Source organism: Scatophagus argus, chromosome 1, assembly GCF_020382885.2.
Source record: "Scatophagus argus isolate fScaArg1 chromosome 1, fScaArg1.pri, whole genome shotgun sequence".
Lineage (NCBI taxonomy): Eukaryota > Metazoa > Chordata > Actinopteri > Scatophagidae > Scatophagus > Scatophagus argus.
This window is the reverse complement of record NC_058493.1, coordinates 29225631-29242323: the sequence shown is the minus strand read 5'-3', so window position 1 is coordinate 29242323 and position 16693 is coordinate 29225631. Positions and strand designations below refer to the sequence as shown.

At 49.5% G+C, this 16693-nt stretch overlaps 2 protein-coding genes across 3 annotated transcripts; one reads left to right on the top strand and one right to left on the bottom strand.

Moving 5' to 3' along the window:
* Positions 1-122: 122 nt before the first annotated feature.
* On the bottom strand, positions 123-4149 carry cog8 (component of oligomeric golgi complex 8). The gene is made up of 5 exons (XM_046398275.1): positions 3609-4149; positions 2748-2955; positions 1721-2545; positions 1186-1354; positions 123-747 (listed from the first exon to the last, which is right to left on the bottom strand). The coding sequence occupies exons 1-5, from the start codon at positions 3935-3937 to the stop codon at positions 446-448; spliced, it is 1833 nt and encodes a 610-aa protein (XP_046254231.1). The 5' UTR covers positions 3938-4149; the 3' UTR covers positions 123-445.
* Positions 4150-5633: 1484 nt separating this feature from the next.
* katnb1 (katanin p80 (WD repeat containing) subunit B 1) lies at positions 5634-16660 on the top strand. Of its 2 annotated transcripts, none has more exons than XM_046398249.1 (20): positions 5634-5809; positions 6506-6681; positions 7300-7430; positions 7630-7747; positions 8293-8393; positions 8550-8591; positions 8708-8791; positions 9384-9499; positions 9807-9878; positions 9957-10107; positions 10197-10387; positions 10737-10885; positions 11098-11148; positions 11775-11839; positions 11928-12134; positions 12250-12399; positions 12523-12599; positions 12697-12771; positions 12907-13023; positions 15429-16660. In XM_046398249.1, the coding sequence occupies exons 2-20, from the start codon at positions 6642-6644 to the stop codon at positions 15568-15570; spliced, it is 2079 nt and encodes a 692-aa protein (XP_046254205.1). In that variant the 5' UTR covers positions 5634-5809; positions 6506-6641; the 3' UTR covers positions 15571-16660. The 2 variants fall into 2 exon arrangements, with proteins under 2 accessions (XP_046254205.1, XP_046254204.1); XM_046398248.1 differs by having other exon boundaries at positions 6433-6681.
* Positions 16661-16693: the final 33 nt, after the last annotated feature.

Sequence of the window (16693 nt, the reverse complement as noted above, 5' to 3'; positions counted from 1 at the left end):
GCACAACTCGAGTTGCTTTCGTGAACAGAGAACACGTCACTGAGCCTGTGAACATATGACAAAGAAAAATCACAAATCTTCACATCTGAGAGTGTGAAGCTTGAAGAATGAACAGCCAGATGTCAGAGCAGTAGCAGGTTTTCTTTTAATCCACCAGCTGATTAAGTGTTAACAGGAGCGTGTGAGCCGTCTGTACTGACGAGCTGCAGAACGACTTGTTCGTTAACGCAGGGCTGTTTCGTGTCGTAAGGCCTGCTGCGGTTTGATCTGCTTTCTGTTACTGTCATCCTAAACCTTCAAAATAAGGAGAGGAAGTTAACTAGTTTTAATTTATATCCATCACCAGTTCCTAGAGTTCAGAGGGATTCTTGAAGCTGCCCATCAGATTCAGCAGTGAATCCACAACACATAAAAAACTCACTCACTACTTCAGTATTGTGCCGCATTAACCCAAAGAAAATTCTCCGTCCTCTACTGTCTCTCCATCATCTTCTTCCTCGGTCCTTGGCTCTGTCACTTCGGAGTCGTCGGGACGTCCTGCCACCACCGCGTTGTCAGGATCCATTTCTGGTTCTTTGAGCTGCGTCTCAAGCGTCAGGCTGCTCAGTTCGTTGGTAATGTTGAGCTCCGGCGCTGACGCCACTAATGTCTCTCTCTGTGGAAGCAGGAAGTCCAGAGGCTGGAGGACAGCGGAGAGGTTGATGCAGCCCAAACTGCCGTACCTGTGCAGCTGAGTTGGAGGAACACCTGCAGAAAAACAAAGCACAGGTTCAAACATCTGTGATCTGACTGAGGAGAATCTGCCCGCAGACTGACGGGATCATTACCCCCCACAACAGGAAACGTTGGCCGGAAACTGATGATTTAGCTTTTCTCATCAGTCGTGGGTCGAGAAGAGATTTATGATAATCGCTTCATCCTGTTGTATTGAGTTTGTGTCTCAACTCGAGGACTGGTCAGTTTGACAGGCAGACTGAGCTGATGGTCAGCTCACCAACAAACAGGAACAATCAACTGACACGAGGTGACGGCTTAGGCGACTCACAGCTTCCTTCGCGCTGGATAAATGCTGTGGTGTAGTCTGACGTGTTTGCACAGCAGTGTGGCTTCTCTGGGTTGCTGTAATCATCAATCATCTTTGAGTGAAATTATGAGCCTAAAGATTTAAAAAAGGCACATCCTCACCCAGAATGAGAGCGAGCTGAGCCGGAGGAAACAGGACCTGCAGGCAGCGGTTGAGGAACGGCAGCAGGTCGTCAGCATACGAAGAGCAGAACTGAACAAATAGCTCCTTCTCTCTGCTGCTGAAGGCCGACTCCTCCGCGCGGTGAAACACCAAAATCTGACGGGTCACCTGACGGGAAACAAGACCAACGACAGCTGTGACAGCAGTAACCTGACCAGCAGATGGACGGGCAGACAGAAGTCCACGAGTCTGACTGCTGAGCGAATCAAATCCACAGATACAGCACTTTATAAAGTAAGTTATTTGTCTTGGAGACACCCATTTTTACATTCCTGTCATCTTGAGGTTTGTCTTTTGTATTTGGTCAACAGTTCAGAAACACTTTGAGATGTCTTCCAGCAGTATGGATTCATCACCACAGAAATGAATCCTGCCTCAAGGTGAATGTCGCGCCCCCGTGAAGTCGCGTCACAGGTTGAGACTTGTTCGAGCACCTGACAGAAACTTGGCTATTTCATGTGAAACTCTGCTTACCTTCTTGAGGGCGTCTTCGAGACATCCGGTGACGTCCTGAGCCAAACCGATGGGGCAGCACAGCCGGAGGTCATTGAAGGCGGTCAGGATGTTGTTGAGGAAGCAGGCCAACGGCTGGAAGTCCAGCAGGGACATGGGGGGCTGCAGGGTGCCAGCCTGGGTACTGGGGGCCACGGGAGGGATGGTGCCCCCCAGCACCGAGGGCAGGGCAATGAGTGTGTACAGGTTCATGTCCTCCTGGAACTTGTCCACCGCCTCTTCCACAGCTGTGCAGAACGTCTCTGCTGCCACCCGTTGGAACATGGGCGCCAGCTGGCCACGGAAGTCTGCCCCCACCCTGCTGAAGGACAGGCCAAAGTACATGCACTGACCCAGGAGGGAGTCCAGTCGGCCGCCCACACCCCGCTGCAAGTCCCTCTCTAAAGTCTCCAGGAACTCAGCCACCTTCTGTATCACCCAACCGTGGAAGATGGCGGCCTCGTTCACCGCCACCTGCCCAGCTACAGGGAGCACCAGGGGGTCCTCGTCAGAGAAGATGGCTCTGTACTGGGTGATGATGTCGAACAGGTGGACTCTGCAGGCCTCAATGGTTTTGGTGATGTGGAAGTAGGGGTCGTCTTCAGAGATGGCAGAGAGGATGGAGTGCAGCCAGGTGCCGCGAGCCTGCAGGAACTTCACCCGTAGCTCCGCCTCCGTGAACACATCCATCCTCCGCAGATAGCCAATGACACGCAGGCAGACAGGAAGCTGCGAGTTGCTGCGCAGCTGCTGCAGCAACTGGTTGAGCATCAGCTGTGTTGACTGACGCACTTCACGCACGATTCCCTGAAGAAAGAAGATGTCAGGTGATTAGCTGAGTAGCCAATCAGCTATTCTGATCCATTCAATCAATTAAACATTTCAGTCAATCTTTGAGCAGAACCGTTTCAGACTGACGCTCCATCAGACCATAAAATGAGACAATAGTGAAAACCTACAGCTTGTCCTTAAAAGTCTGATTGTGTCTGACCAACAGTCAGATCATCACCTGGATGACGGGGAGCGAAGAGTGCTTCTTCTCCAGCCTCTTGACGTACGCTGCCAGCTCCAGAGCCTCCTCGTAGTAGCCGTTGCGGACGCACGTGTCCATGAGCTGAGGGATCTCCAGGATCTCCAGGATTTCAGTGTGACGATTCAGCGTGAGGCTGTTCATCCGGCGACTCGCTCCGATCTCTTCCGCCTCCTTCATAAAACCCCTGAACACACACACACACACACACACACACACACACACACACACACACACACACACACACTACGGTTACGACTTATTGTGAGACCTGATGAGGACTGTCAGTCTTGACGAGACGGTTTTGGGTCCCGGACCCTGTTGATATTTCTTATTAGCGAATCACAGAGTTCAGCTGAAAGTCAGGATGTCCTGATGGCATTTCCTGTTTGAGACTTTAATATAAAACATTTCAAACTTAAACTGAGTATCCAGATTCAGTAGAAGTTAGAAACTCTCGATATATCGATTATCAACATAGTTGCTGCTCAGTTTCAACAAGAATATTCTGATAACTATTTAGAAGTTGTGAAAATCTGGAAATGTCGTGTGTTGTTGATTTCTTTAAAAAGGGTGTAAAAACCCCGTGTTTACTTTGTATATGTTTGATACTCGACCCAGCTGCACCTTTTTGCTGTGACAATGAATTTCTAATAAAGGCCATCTTATCTTATCTCAACAAGTGAACTACAAGCTGCTGCCGTCGGCCTCAGGCAGCAATGGACGCGCTGTTTTACTGCCCCGTCATTTGTTTCAGCTAAATGTGCTTCCAGTATTAAGAAACTGGAAGTCTGGCTTCGGTGCCTTTGGGTTAATCGCCTTCGTGCAAGCGGTACTGACCTGCATCTTTCCCCGAAACTGGGCAGCTTGTCCAGCAGCCGGGACACGCTGCTCTCCACCCGGCCGAAGTCCCGGTAGATGAGCTCGGTGCAGTCGGCGGTGCGGATGAAGGTCTGGTAGTTGGAGAAGGCCAGCTCTCGGGTCTGCTGTAGGATCTGAGCCCGCTCCTCCGCCAGCCGCTCCGGTTCCCGGCTCAGCTTCTCCACCCCGAAGGAGCTCAGTTCGGACAGGTAGGTCGCAAAGTCCGGGTTGTCCCTCCAGCTGTCCGGGAAGCTGTCCTTAAAGATCGACGCCAGAATACTCTCATCCTCCACGTCTATAGCCGCCATGTTGGACAGCTCCGACTCGAAACAAACGTAGCGCTGCTGCTGGCGGTTTGTCAGTGACACAGGCTCATTAAACCGGCTTATCGTGTGGTAGTTCACACATAAACACCAAGTTAATTCGGTTTTCTATGAGTTTACAAGTCAAGTACGACCAGTGTTGACAACCACTTCCTGTTTCTTCTTCTTCTTGAGTTGCATCGCGCAGTCGTATTATCGCCACCTGCTGTCTCATTTGATATCGTCGTTTGTGGAACGTAAACGTTTATTAAAGCTGTTTTCTAAATTGAAATGTATATAAAATGCACACATTGACGTGTATTCACTCACAGGACCAATTATTTCTTTTACATTGTCGTATAGTGTTTCTTTGACGTGTTTTCAGTGTCGTTGTGCAAGGGATAACGTGTTACGTCTGTGATAAAATATCTAAACAGATTTTTGTTTTTATGCATGTTATAAATACTTGCTAACTTAGCTTATTAGAGCAGTCAAAGATATCTAGCAAATTGAATGTAGGCAAACATATTACTTCTACATTTTATCCTCGTTAAACATATAATTCAGTGTGGACACCTAATCTGAAAATGCACTACTACTTCTTTTAGATGAAAAAGATGAAAGATGAAAGTGACATATCTTGTCATTGGAGGGAACTCACTCCAACGAAATTTGTTCTCTGCATTTAACCCACCCAAGTGACGTGCACACACACACACAGCAAACCCGGGGCAGTGGGCGACCGCGTGCAGCGCCCGGGGAGCAGTGGGGGTTAGGTACCTTGCTCAAGGGCACCTCAGCCATGGACACCGGTGACTCAGAATCAGAAATTCGTTTCCTGCCAAATAGATTCAAGATTCAAGATAGTTTTATTTGTCACACACACAATCATACACAGTACAATGTGTAGTGAAATTCTCTTTGTCCCTGCTACCAAAAATAGGTACGTACACACATACACCCACCCTCCCCCGTCTATCTGCATACACACACACAGCACACCATAGACTGGCGCTAAGTGCACTTTATCTGCCACATTTTGTATTTTGTATTTTTAGATTTTTTCTTAAGTGTGCAATTTTAACTTTCTGCTGACTATTTGTAAGTGTGCTTTTAAGCCGAGAATCTGCACAAAATTTCGCTATGCTTGCATAATGACAATAAAGACTCTTGAATCTTGAATCTTGTAAGATGAGTAAATTGAAATATAATAAAATAGAAACCTTATAAAAGAACAAAAATAAAAATGTACAGTATTTACATGTAGTGCAGGTGGGAGTAGGACTGTCCAGATTAACGGACGGATGGCCTGAGGGAAGAAGCTTTTCCTCATCCTCTCCGTGTTGGTTCTGGGTCTGATGGCAACAGGGAGAGGAGTGAGTGTCCGGGGTGATGGGGCTGCCTGAGGATCTCCTCGGCTCAGTGGTGCAGGTGTAGAAGTTCCTGAGCACCTGAAGGGGAGCCTGGAGTCTCTGAGGCGTCTGAGGTGGAACAGACGCTGCCTGGCCTTCTTCACAGTCCTGAAAAATATGTAAACATTAACGCTGTGTTATTTCTACCGATAGCACAGAATGATAGTGATATTACATACTTGGCACAAAATAATTAAATTAAATACATAATTAAAGTTCTAAAAGTACTGAAATGCTATTGTTTTAAAACTTTGCTGTGAATAAAGTTGTTAGAAAAAGTACGCTTTTGACGTCAGCGGAAGTGAATCGTTTGTCGGTCAGTTGCTAAGCTGCGCCGTAGCAGCAGAGAAACCAGACTGTCAACAGGTCGTCATCGGCCGCTGAGACAGATTAGCTGCCGGCGTGTTAGCGTGTAAACTTTAACCTCCAGCCCGCTCGGAGGATGAACTGCGGCGGGCAGACGAAGGTAAACCGAGGCGACGTGTTTGTGTTTCTGACGTGGCCGCTGAGATAACAGCTAGCCTTACTTAGCTAGCGTTTGCTAACTGGCGTTCATTAGTCAGCTGCTAGCTAAGGTTAACTAGTGTTTGTTACGGGCAGCTAGTTCACCCGCCGCGACTAGCAGCCGTGAGTGTGGTGTGACTGAACGCAGTAAGCTGACCAGAATGTCTCAGCTGCTTTTCACTCATTTCAGTCCGAGTCTTAGGTTTTTAGCGTCAGCTAATCTGATGTGAAAGCGGCGCCTAATTAATTGCTTTAACGGCTTCTTATTTAGCTTTTTAAATTCCACTGTAGCTGGAAGTTAGTTGAAGTTAACTTTAGGTAACCTGCTTTGTTGAAACCTTAACTTGTTACACCGTTAATTCTGTGGCCTGTACAGGACTTTAAGTTGTTTACCACACTGACTAGACACATCCAGACGGGATCTGTGGGATGTTTACAGGGTTTGTGTCTGTTGGTCCGTCTGTAGTTCCTCACCTGACAAACTTGTTGCTTTACTGAATGCTCAGCTCAAACACCTGGACGGCACATGTCACAGGTCACTTGTTCCCAAAGCTTTCAGCTGTATCCGACTGTGTTCTCCTGCAGCTGGAGCTCCGTCACGTCAAACAGTGAACCTGCACGTTGTGACCTCACGACGCTGTGTGTCGTGCCGCTGCAGGTGGAGGACGCTCAGAGCTGGCAGTGAGTGAGAAGCTGACGTTTGTCTTCACTCATCCCGACTGAACTGCATGGTTTAACCTCAGCGAGTGGCCCAGCAGCTCAGACAAAGCAGCCAGTCTCCCAGTGTGACCAGAATGGCTGCCGCCAGCACCACCAAGATCTCATGGCGACTACGTGAGTGTAATTTATTTTTTGTTCTGTGAGTCATCCTGAAGACAGTGACATATCATCACCCAGCTGAAACACATTTTTCTGATTTGTATTGTGCCCTGGTCACAAGACAGTAACAAAATGCACACAGCTTGATGTTGAATTTGAAGGAGTAGAAGCAGTTTTCTCCTGACGTTTCTCTGTGGCGACAATCCTCACGTTGACTCGGTGCTTTAACATCCATGTTCACCGAACGTTAACGTGTCTGTCTGTTGTGCTCCTGTCGTGACTGTAGTGCAGCTGAGCAGGCAGAAATCATGCTGATGTGCTTACTTTTAACTTCACATTGATGTGTACACCATGAAAAAGCAAGTGTGTTTGTCCAGAGTTTCTGTGTGAGTCTGCAGCTGAAACAAATGGATGACCAGTGAGGGGCAGCATATTGCTTGGTGAAGTCAAAGGAGCACAAACCTATGATGTTGTTGTGTAAAGCTGAAGTTGTCAGTGAAGATCCTGTCGTGACTCTGATGTGATGATAAACTGCCTCCTGTCTGTGTGAATGAGACTCTGAATGTCTGCAGTAACCCCAGCAGCTGCAGCCCCTCCACAGACTTAATGTGTCCCTCTTGTGTTGCTGTACAGAGGAGTTCGAGGCTCACACCGGCAACGTTTCCTGTTTGGCTCTGGGGAAAAGCTCTGGCCGCCTGCTGGCCACCGGCGGCGAGGACTGCAGGGTCAACCTGTGGGCCGTCAGCAAGGCCAACTGCATCATGGTGAGACCCGGTCCCACACACAAGACGGTCTTTGAACTGGACTGCAGCTCTGACATGAACACCACACTACAAGCAAACCTTAGAAAAGATGCAACTGAGTTCTGCACTGCTTCTGGTTTACTGCTCTGACCTCTTTACCTGAGAGGTTTGCAGCACGTGTCCTCACTGTGTGTGTGTGTGTGTGTGTGTTGTCTCTCAGAGTTTGACTGGTCACAAGAACCCAGTGGAGTGTGTCCAGTTCAACATGTCGGAGGATCAAATCGTCACTGGTTCACAGTCTGGATCAATACGAGTCTGGGACATGGAGGCTGCCAAGAGTGAGACTCAGTCTTTTCTGTGTGTGTGTGTGTGTGTGTGTGCGTGTGCGCGTGTGCGCACATGTGTGACACATGACATAAACTCTTCATGTTCTCTGCATGTGATTCGGTCCGTCACCAGAGGGGGGCAGTATATCTTGATGTGAAATACGTCTGAGGTTTGGGAGAGACAAACTCATGATGGTGTCGCTGCTTTTTCTGCTGTCTTGTCTTTATGTATGTTTCAGTCATGTTACTGTGACGAGGACAGATTCCGTCTTGGAGAGACAAGTGGATTTGAGACATTTATTCAGATCTCAGTCCGTTTCTGAAGCTCGTTAGTTTTTATTTCTAACCAGGTTTGTCCCATTGAAGAACAAGGTCCCAGACAGCACAACAAGAAGCAATGAGGAAACATGAAACATGGAAGACGTACACTAAAATGCAGTATTACTTAAAATGCTCACCCACATAGACCAGTACCCACAGATACATTCACCTCGTGCTGAGAGGAGCCTTTGACTTAGAACCAACAGAGACACTCTGCTGCTTCCTGTCCTCTTCAGTTTTAAGGACTCTGATGGGACACAAGGCCAACATCACCAGTCTGGGCTTCCATCCGTTTGGAGACTTCCTGGCCTCCAGCTCCATGGACACAAACATTAAGGTAGGTTGTGTCTGTACAGCTTTGAGCTTGGGACTGAGGACACTTTGGCACAGACCTTCAGCTCACATGTGTAGTCCAAGTGTGTGTGTGTGTGTGGCCATAATGTGTACTGCACTCCTCTTTTTTCAACATGTGCTTTTGCTTCCTGTGTGTCAGCTGTGGGACGTGCGGAGGAAAGGATACGTGTTCAGGTACACGGTAAGACGCGCGTGTGTGTTCTGTAAAGCACGTTTCAAACACACTTTGTTAATATTTTGACGTTTTGAAGTGTGTGAAAACGGGGCCAAGTCACGTCTGTGTGGTCGGCGTTGCAGGGTCACACTCAGGCAGTGAGGAGCGTCGCCTTCAGTCCCGACGGGAAGTGGTTGGCTTCAGCCAGTGACGACTGCACCGTCAAGGTACAAACTGATCTGATTGGTCGAGCTGCTGAGAGAGCTGCGGATCAAACTGCTGGATCCAGCGGATCAGTTCAGATTTATTTTAAGTCCAGTCTGACCATTCGCTCGGTTTTTCTTCACATGCAGACTCAGAGCAGCAGTGATCGTATCCCCAACACGTGTTGTCCTGATTCATCTTCCTCTGTTAAAAACACACCAGTGAGCCACACTGTTGTCCCTTCATCACCATCAGCACACGCACACACACACACACACACACACACACACCATCCTGCTGCCACAAACATTCACTACATTCATCCGCCACTGAAAGTAGTCCCCGACCAATGCACTGTTTCCTCCAAGGGAATCCAACAGGGAGTCAAGACGATACTGAGAGACGGACTGGCTGCAGGTCTGAGTCTGAACATGAGAAGAAAAATGTCAAAAATGTGCGCACACACACACACACACACACACACACACACACACGTGTGTGGTCCCTTCTGTCCTGACCATAAGAGATGGAGGATAAGACAGCTGTCCTCCTGCAGGGCATTATCGTGTCAAGTCTTCAGCAGTCTGAGTGTCTCTGGTCTCTTGTCTCTGTCAGCTTTGGGACCTGATTCAGGGGAAGACCATCACAGAGTTCAGAGCTCACACTGCAGCCGTCAACATCGTCCAGTTTCACCCCAACGAGTACCTGCTGGCATCAGGCAGCTCCGACAGGTAGGACACCACGAGCTGCTGTCCTCTGGCTCTGCTGTCTGTCTTCTCCTCATCAGTGACACTTTGACGTTTGTTGTCCGTGAAGGAACAATGACTCAGTTTTCCAGTGAGCTGATTGGTTATTACCTGGATGTCAGTGAACTTACTCTGAGGTTTAGTGTCCGGCTTGTGAGCTTTGCTCCCCGCTGAAGCTCTTTTAGCTCTGTCTGAACTCAGAAGTGAGCCGATGGATCCGATTTCCCTCTCGGTGCTTCCTGCTGCCGCGTTTCGATGCCTCATGTTGACATTGTGTGAGTTTTGTGTGCAGGACCATCAAGCTGTGGGATCTGGAGAAGTTCACGATGGTCGGCTCTATGGAGGGAAACACGACTCCAGTCAGGTGAGTTTGCTGGCCTCGGAGCGCAGCAGGTCGGAGGACGTGTTGCTGTGACGTGACCTCTGACCCCTCTGTGTCCAGGTGCCTCTGTTTCAGCCCGGACGGCGGCTGTCTGTACAGCGGGGCCACGGACTCCCTGCGGGTCTTTGGCTGGGAGCCCGACCGCTGCTTCGACGTGGTGCCGGTGGGCTGGGGGAAAGTCTCGGACCTGGCAATCTGCAACCAGCAGCTGGTGAGTAGCTGCACCTACAGGAGGACAACAGTCCCGTCACTGATCCAAACGCTGTCCGCATGAAACTGTCTCTGCTTGTCTTCCGTCAGATCGGGGTGTGTCACCAGCTGTCCGCCGTGTCGTCCTACGTGGTGGATCTGAAGAGGGTGAAGAAGAGCAGCAGCTCTGTGATCCAGGGGGTCATCCAGGACAGCCAACCGCTCACAGAGACAAAGGACCCGAAAGGAGCTGCGCTGCGCAGGAACTATGAGAGACCCGCAACCAGCTGCAACTCGCAGAGGTAGGACAGACATACAGCTGCAACACCTGTGAGACACCAGGACATCACCTGAACAGCCACACACACACTGACAGACCAGAACTGAGCTCACTGAGCAAAACGTTATTAACTCGTCATAAACATAATGAATGTGAAAGTCGGTGGCAACTTCGGCTGCTTCATCAGAACGTCTGCGTCTTCTTTGACCAGATTCGTTTTGATTTAAATCATGTTTCTGTGAGGCTGCGTGACGATTTACCAAAGCATCACATGTGACCTCCATCAGCGTCATGGAGACTGAAGCTGATCTGTGAGTCCACATTCATGAGACAAAACACCTGAAAGATTCCACATGTGGTGATGTCATCAGGGTGAAGCAGAGGTCAGATGCTGATAGGCGGAGCCCCGAGGGTGAGAGGCGGAGCCCCAGTGAGGACGAGGCGGACGAGAAGGTGTCCTCAGCTGAAATCCACAACGCGGAGGACTACAAGGAGATCTTCCAGCCCAAGAACGCCATCTGTAGGTCACCTGATCACCACTGAAAAAGAAGCCAGTTTAGTTCAGGATTCAGGTTTCAGATTCTGACTTCAGTTTCTGTTCAGCTTTTGGTTGAGGTCTGATCTTTAAAGGACCTTAAAGAGCATTGGAGCTTTTCACATTTTCCGCCATACTTGTTTGTTTTCTTCATTATGATCAACTGCTGTTTACTGACTCAGCTTCCTGTCTGACAGCTCGCACTCCTCCCAGGACGGCAGAGCCGTTTCCTGCTCCTCCAGAGGACGGTGAGTCCATCACAGCTTCTTCACACACTGCATTCACACACTGGGGACACGTGGCCTAAATTTTGGAGAAGCAGCTTGGAGGGTCGCCGGTTCGATTCCTCGAACCAGCAAGACAAACTTCAGCACTCTCTCCCCTCAGTTATTAATGGCTTACATGCCCTTGAGCAAGGCACTTAACCCCCTAACATGGCAGTCCACTGCTCCTGTGCGTGTTCACTGCATGTAACTTGCTGGGTGTTGCCTGTGTGTTCAAGGACGGGTTGAATGCAGAGGAGAAATTCAGTGTGTGTAAAAATGTTCTGCCAGTTAACTGCTTTACTCACATCAGACAGCAGGCTGCTGTGAGGCGCCACGTTAGTGTGCTTTTATTCACCTGCGAGGATTCATATTTCACTCCTTTAAAGCTTTTTATGTGTAATCAGTAGAATATTTTTAGTGAAGGAAAGGATCCGAGTACTCGATGCTGTTGTTGGTCTCTTCGTGTGACGGGGAGAATCCGTCTGCCGAGGGCTCAGGTTAGAGCTCGGAGTAGACGGACGTGTGGGAGACAGTCAGACTCCTGATGTCTCACAGTGTGATGGAGGACACCGTGAAGTTATTGTCCCTCTTCTTCTTCCTCTACTCAGAGACTGTGTTAGCTATCAGCCGTCAGCTGAAGGACATGATTTCTCCTTTTCCTGACAAGCAGCAGGTCAGTGAACGCAGCAGCAGTTTGTCCCTATGTTTGTGCCTCGAATGCGTTCATTGCGTGTTAACGTGTGTGTGTGTGTGTGTTGAAGGCTCCGCTGGCCTCCTCCACACCTGTCCAGAGGGTGGAGCCTACAGTCGTCTCCGCTGCAAAGCGCCCGGCCGCCTCCAACCCTCCTTCCGCCGGCCTGCCTCCTCCTCAGCCTGCCGTCACAGCAGCCAAGTCCAAACCGCACCCGAAAATCATCCTCAGCTCCAGGAACGAGCCGATCGGACTGAACGTGGCCGACTTCCTTCCTGTGAGCCAACGAACCAGATGTTACATCAACATGTCAGCTGCGTCATGTGCGCTTTCCTCTTTGATTTCTGATTTCCTCACAGAAAGTGAAAATTATGTTTGTGTGTGTTCATCAGTCGTCACCCAACAACAGGAGCGGCGCTCTTAGCGACGACGAGGCTCTGTCTCAGATCAAGAAGGGTCACGACACCATGTGTGTGATGCTGAGCAGCCGACACAAGAACCTTCAGACGGTCCGAGCCGTGTGGGCCCGAGAGGACATCAAGGTGAGACCACCTTCAAACCCCCACCTGTGGTCACGCTCGGCAACCGTCTACGGCAGCCAGTCACACAGCCTGCGTGTGTGAGCACTTCCTCCTCCTCACTCTCTGTTTGCTTCCTGTCCGCAGAGCGCGCTGGACGCTGCCGTCTCCATGAACGACCTGTCCATCGTTGTGGACATCCTGAACATCATCAACCTTCAGCCGTGAGTCTCACACGCCCGCAGATTTCCGACAGTTCGAAGCAGTGAGTTGGTTCACACTGGGCTGAGCGTGACGCCGTTATGATGGCTGTTGTTTCAGGTCGCTATGGAAACTGGATTTGTGCACGACGATCCTTCCTCAGATCGATAAACTGCTGCAGAGTAAATATGAGAGGTGAGCGATGATTACTGTCTTCGTCAGTGCGTCTGCCAATCATTTGATCAGCCCAGTGTTTCATTCACAAGGTGTGTGTGTGTGTGTGTGTGTGTGTGTGTGTGTGTGTGTGCGCATGCGTGTGTACGCGAGCAGCTACATGCAGACCGGCTGTACGTCTCTGAAGCTCATCATGAAGCATTTCTGGATGCTGATCTCAGACACGCTGAAGGCCACGCCGTCTGTCGGAGTGGACATCACACGAGAGGAGCGGTGAGTCGCAGCGTCGCAGTTCAGGGTCCAGGTGTTCCAGATGTTCTGTCTGCACGTGCGCATGCAGAAATGTGAGTCAGGATGTGAAACATTCACTCAGTTTGACATTAGAGAAGATGAAACCTTCAACTTGGTTGAGCTGAACAATCAGCATTTGGTCCTGTGGTCCAAGTCCACGTTCTGCTGTGAGTCTCTGTGGTGCTCACACCAAACGTGAAGAGAACAGTCGCTGTCTGTTAATGTGAGTGAACGGGTGTTGTGGACAGGGAGGACCAATCAGAGCCGAGCTCGCTCTGCAGCACAGCCTGTTGTGTTAGCAGGTCGTAGCTCAGCAGATGCTAATCTGTGTGTGTGTGTGTCACTGAGTCAGCCAGTGCAGGTGAAACAACGTGAGGCTGAGCTGTGGACACTGTGAGACACTGTGAGACATGAAGTCCACTTTCACACTGCAGCACGTCAGCTTCAACTCAACTGCTCTGTAAAACATCAGTCAAGTGTTTATCTTCCAAAGTCACTTCCTGTTTGGTCTGTTTTTCTGAATTCCTAATGAATTAATGTAAAGTTAACTTGTGTGCTGAGCTGCGGTGGAAGGATACGTCCCTGACAGTCGTGAGCTGGTTTGTTGCTGAGACAAAATGCCAACAGAGGAAGAAGATCAGTCAGACCACAGAAGCTTCAGATCGTGTTCAGGAGGTCAGACTGTGAGTCCTCCATCGCCGTCACCTCCCGGCGGCTGAAGACTAAAGCATCAGCCTGTAGCTCAGGGACACCTCACATTGGACGTTAGTGAACTGTTGTTTTCTGTGGCTGTTGGTTGTTGACACTCTGTTTCAGTTTCAATGCAGTTTATTTATATGGCACCAGTTCACAACAACATTTATCTCATGACGCGTTCCAGTTAGAGCAGGTCGAGACCAAACATCCCCCCACGAGAACACGCTCGGTCACAGTGCAGAGGAGACGCTGACTTTAAACAGGCAGAAACCTCAGAGCAGAACCCAACTCAGTGTGGACGGCAGGACAGTGAGAGACAGAGACGGAGAGAGAGACAAACAGAGAGAGAGAGAGAGACAGCCAGTGAGAGAGAGAGATGGAGAGAGAGAGAGACAGACAGAGAGAGAGAGAGAGACAGCCAGTGAGAGAGAGAGACAGCCAGAGAGAGAGAGAGAGATGGAGAGAGAGAGAGAGAGAGACAGACAGAGAGAGATGGAGAGGGAGAGACAGACAGAGAGAGAGAGAGAGACAAAGAGAGAGACAGAGAGAGACAGAGTGAGAGAGAGAGACAGCCAGAGAGAGATGGAGAGGGAGAGACAGACAGAGAGAGAGAGAGAGAGACAAAGAGAGAGACAGAGAGAGACAGAGTGAGAGAGAGAGACAGCCAGAGAGAGAGAGAGAGATGGAGAGAGAGAGAGAGACAGAGTGAGAGAGAGAGAGACAGCCAGTGAGAGAGAGAGACAGAGACGGAGAGAGAGAGAGAGACAGAGTGAGAGAGAGAGACAGCCAGTGAGAGAGAGAGACAGACAGAGTGAGAGAGAGAGACAATGAGACGGAGAGAGACAGAGTGAGAGAGAGAGAGAGAGACAGACAGAGAGAGAGAGAGACACGGTGAGAGAAAGAAGGAGAGAGACACAGAGAGAGAGACGGAGAGAAACAGACAGTCGGAGAGAGAGAGACAATGAGACAGAGAGAGACAGACAGAGTGAGAGAGAGAGAGAGACAGACAGTGAGAGAGAGATGAAGAGAGAGACAGACAGTGAGAGAGAGAGAGATGGAGAGAGAGAGAGAGAGAGAGAGACAGACAGAGAGAGATGGAGAGAGAGAGAGAGAGAGAGAGACAGACAGAGAGAGAGAGAGAGATGGAGAGAGAGAGACAGACAGAGAGAGAGAGAGAGAGACAATGAGACGGAGAGAGACAGAGTGAGAGAGAGAGAGAGACAGTGAAAGAGAGAAGGAGAGAGAGAGAGAGACAGTGAAAGAGAGAGAAGGAGAGAGACAGCCAGTGAGAGAGAGAGAGAGAGACACAGTGAAAGAGAGAAGGAGAGAGACAGAGAGAGAGAGACGGAGAGAAACACAGTCGGAGAGAGAGAGATGAAGAGAGAGAAAGACAGTGAGAGAGAGAGAGAGACAGACAGTGAGAGAGAGATGAAGAGAGAGACAGACAGTGAGAGACAGACGGAGACATAGAGGGTGATGGGGGGTGAGAGAAGGAGCACACAAGCAGAGATGCGTAGCAGCAGTAAAAATACCAGAAGTATTGGAACTGTAGATAATGAAGTACACAGGAGGTCCTGTGGTGAGCGTCATAGCAGTGTTAGTAACAGTAATGATGGCAGCAGCTGCAGCAGAGCAGTAAGAGCATTAAAACAGATTATGGGCTGACTGTGACTCTGTTTGTGTTGCTGCAGACACCAGAAGTGCAGAACATGCTGCAAGCAGCTGAAGAACCTGAGCAACGTGGTGAAGAACAAGGCGGCGCAGGTCGGTCGTCACGGCAGCGCCTTCAAAGAGCTGCAGCTGCTCATGGCGCCGCTCGACGACGCTCTCTGAGCCCAAACACGCCGATGCAACAAGATCAGCGCTACACCAATCAGCTGATCTGCAGCAGGACGGTGGCCTAAACTCTCGCGAGGCAGCGGTCGTGCTGCACGTGCTCAGAACAGCGTTTGTGAATCTGAATCCTCCTGAACGCAGCCCTGCTGTCAGTGAATCAGCATCTCCAAGTTCAGCAAACACAAGGAGCACGAGGAGCAGTAAGAGCTCAGCAGGCTGCAGCTGTAATGCTGTCCACTTCGTCCCCTCCCCGAGACAAAAACGGACAATCGTGAGGAGTTTCGTCCGCCACAGCAGACCGCCGTCGTCTCATCCGTTGTGCAAAGAAACTGATTTAAACCGACGCCCACCTTAAAGGTCCAGTGTGTAGGATTCAGTGACATCTAGTGGTGAGTTGAACACCTCTCATCTCACCTGCTCTACAGCAGCCTGTGAAAGTCCCTCTGTACAGCCAGCTTTTGGTTTGACCCTCCTGAGCTTCTGTAGACACATGGTGGGCCACCACATAAGCTGCTTCCTCTGCAGACATAAAAGGCTCATTGTAAGGTAACAAAAACACGACTCTAAGTTCAGAAGACCTCATTCTGAATGTTGAATCCTACACACTGGACCTGTAAAGGAACAGTCTGGCATTTTGTCATGCCTGATAAATGTACAGTAAGCAGCCAATTAGCTCAGTTAGCATAAAGACTGGCAACAGGTAGCTACGAACATCCTCCTGTCAGCACTTCAGAAGTGCACTAATGAACTGACACGTCTGTGATTAATGCAGCTGAAAAAAAGAGTTTGACTTGTTTTCACATTTTGTTGAGAGAAAACATGTTAATCAGCCTGTTTCCCTCGGTTTCCAGCCTTTCCGCAAAGCTAAGCTAACCAGCTGCTGACTGTGGCTTCATATTGAACAGACAGATGTTAGTCTAAGGTGTTGAGTTCACCTGAGGGGATAAAATGCAGAAACACTTGTGACTGATTTAGTCCACCAAACAATCATAATCAGGTGTTTTCAGTCTTTTTCTACTTTCACACTGATAGACTCTATTTTAAATGGACTTTTCTCTTTATTTAAATAAAGTTCTTCATGTTGGGATTAAAGAAGAGTCTCTTTTGTACCAGCAGGTGG

Excerpts from the sequence above, each read along its gene's own strand:
- cog8 (XM_046398275.1), bottom strand. The coding sequence starts at position 3,937 with ATGGCGGCTATAGACGTGGAGGATGAGAGTATTCTGGCGTCGATCTTT. Across the intron at positions 2,546-2,747 it reads CTTCGCTCCCCGTCATCCAG|GGAATCGTGCGTGAAGTGCG; the intron begins GTGATGATCTGA and ends TTCTTTCTTCAG. Across the intron at positions 748-1,185 it reads TCAGCTCGCTCTCATTCTGG|GTGTTCCTCCAACTCAGCTG; the intron begins GTGAGGATGTGC and ends GTTTTTCTGCAG.
- katnb1 (XM_046398249.1), top strand. The coding sequence starts at position 6,642 with ATGGCTGCCGCCAGCACCACCAAGATCTCATGGCGACTAC. Across the intron at positions 8,394-8,549 it reads CCATGGACACAAACATTAAG|CTGTGGGACGTGCGGAGGAA; the intron begins GTAGGTTGTGTC and ends CCTGTGTGTCAG. Across the intron at positions 12,772-12,906 it reads CTGCAGAGTAAATATGAGAG|CTACATGCAGACCGGCTGTA; the intron begins GTGAGCGATGAT and ends GTACGCGAGCAG.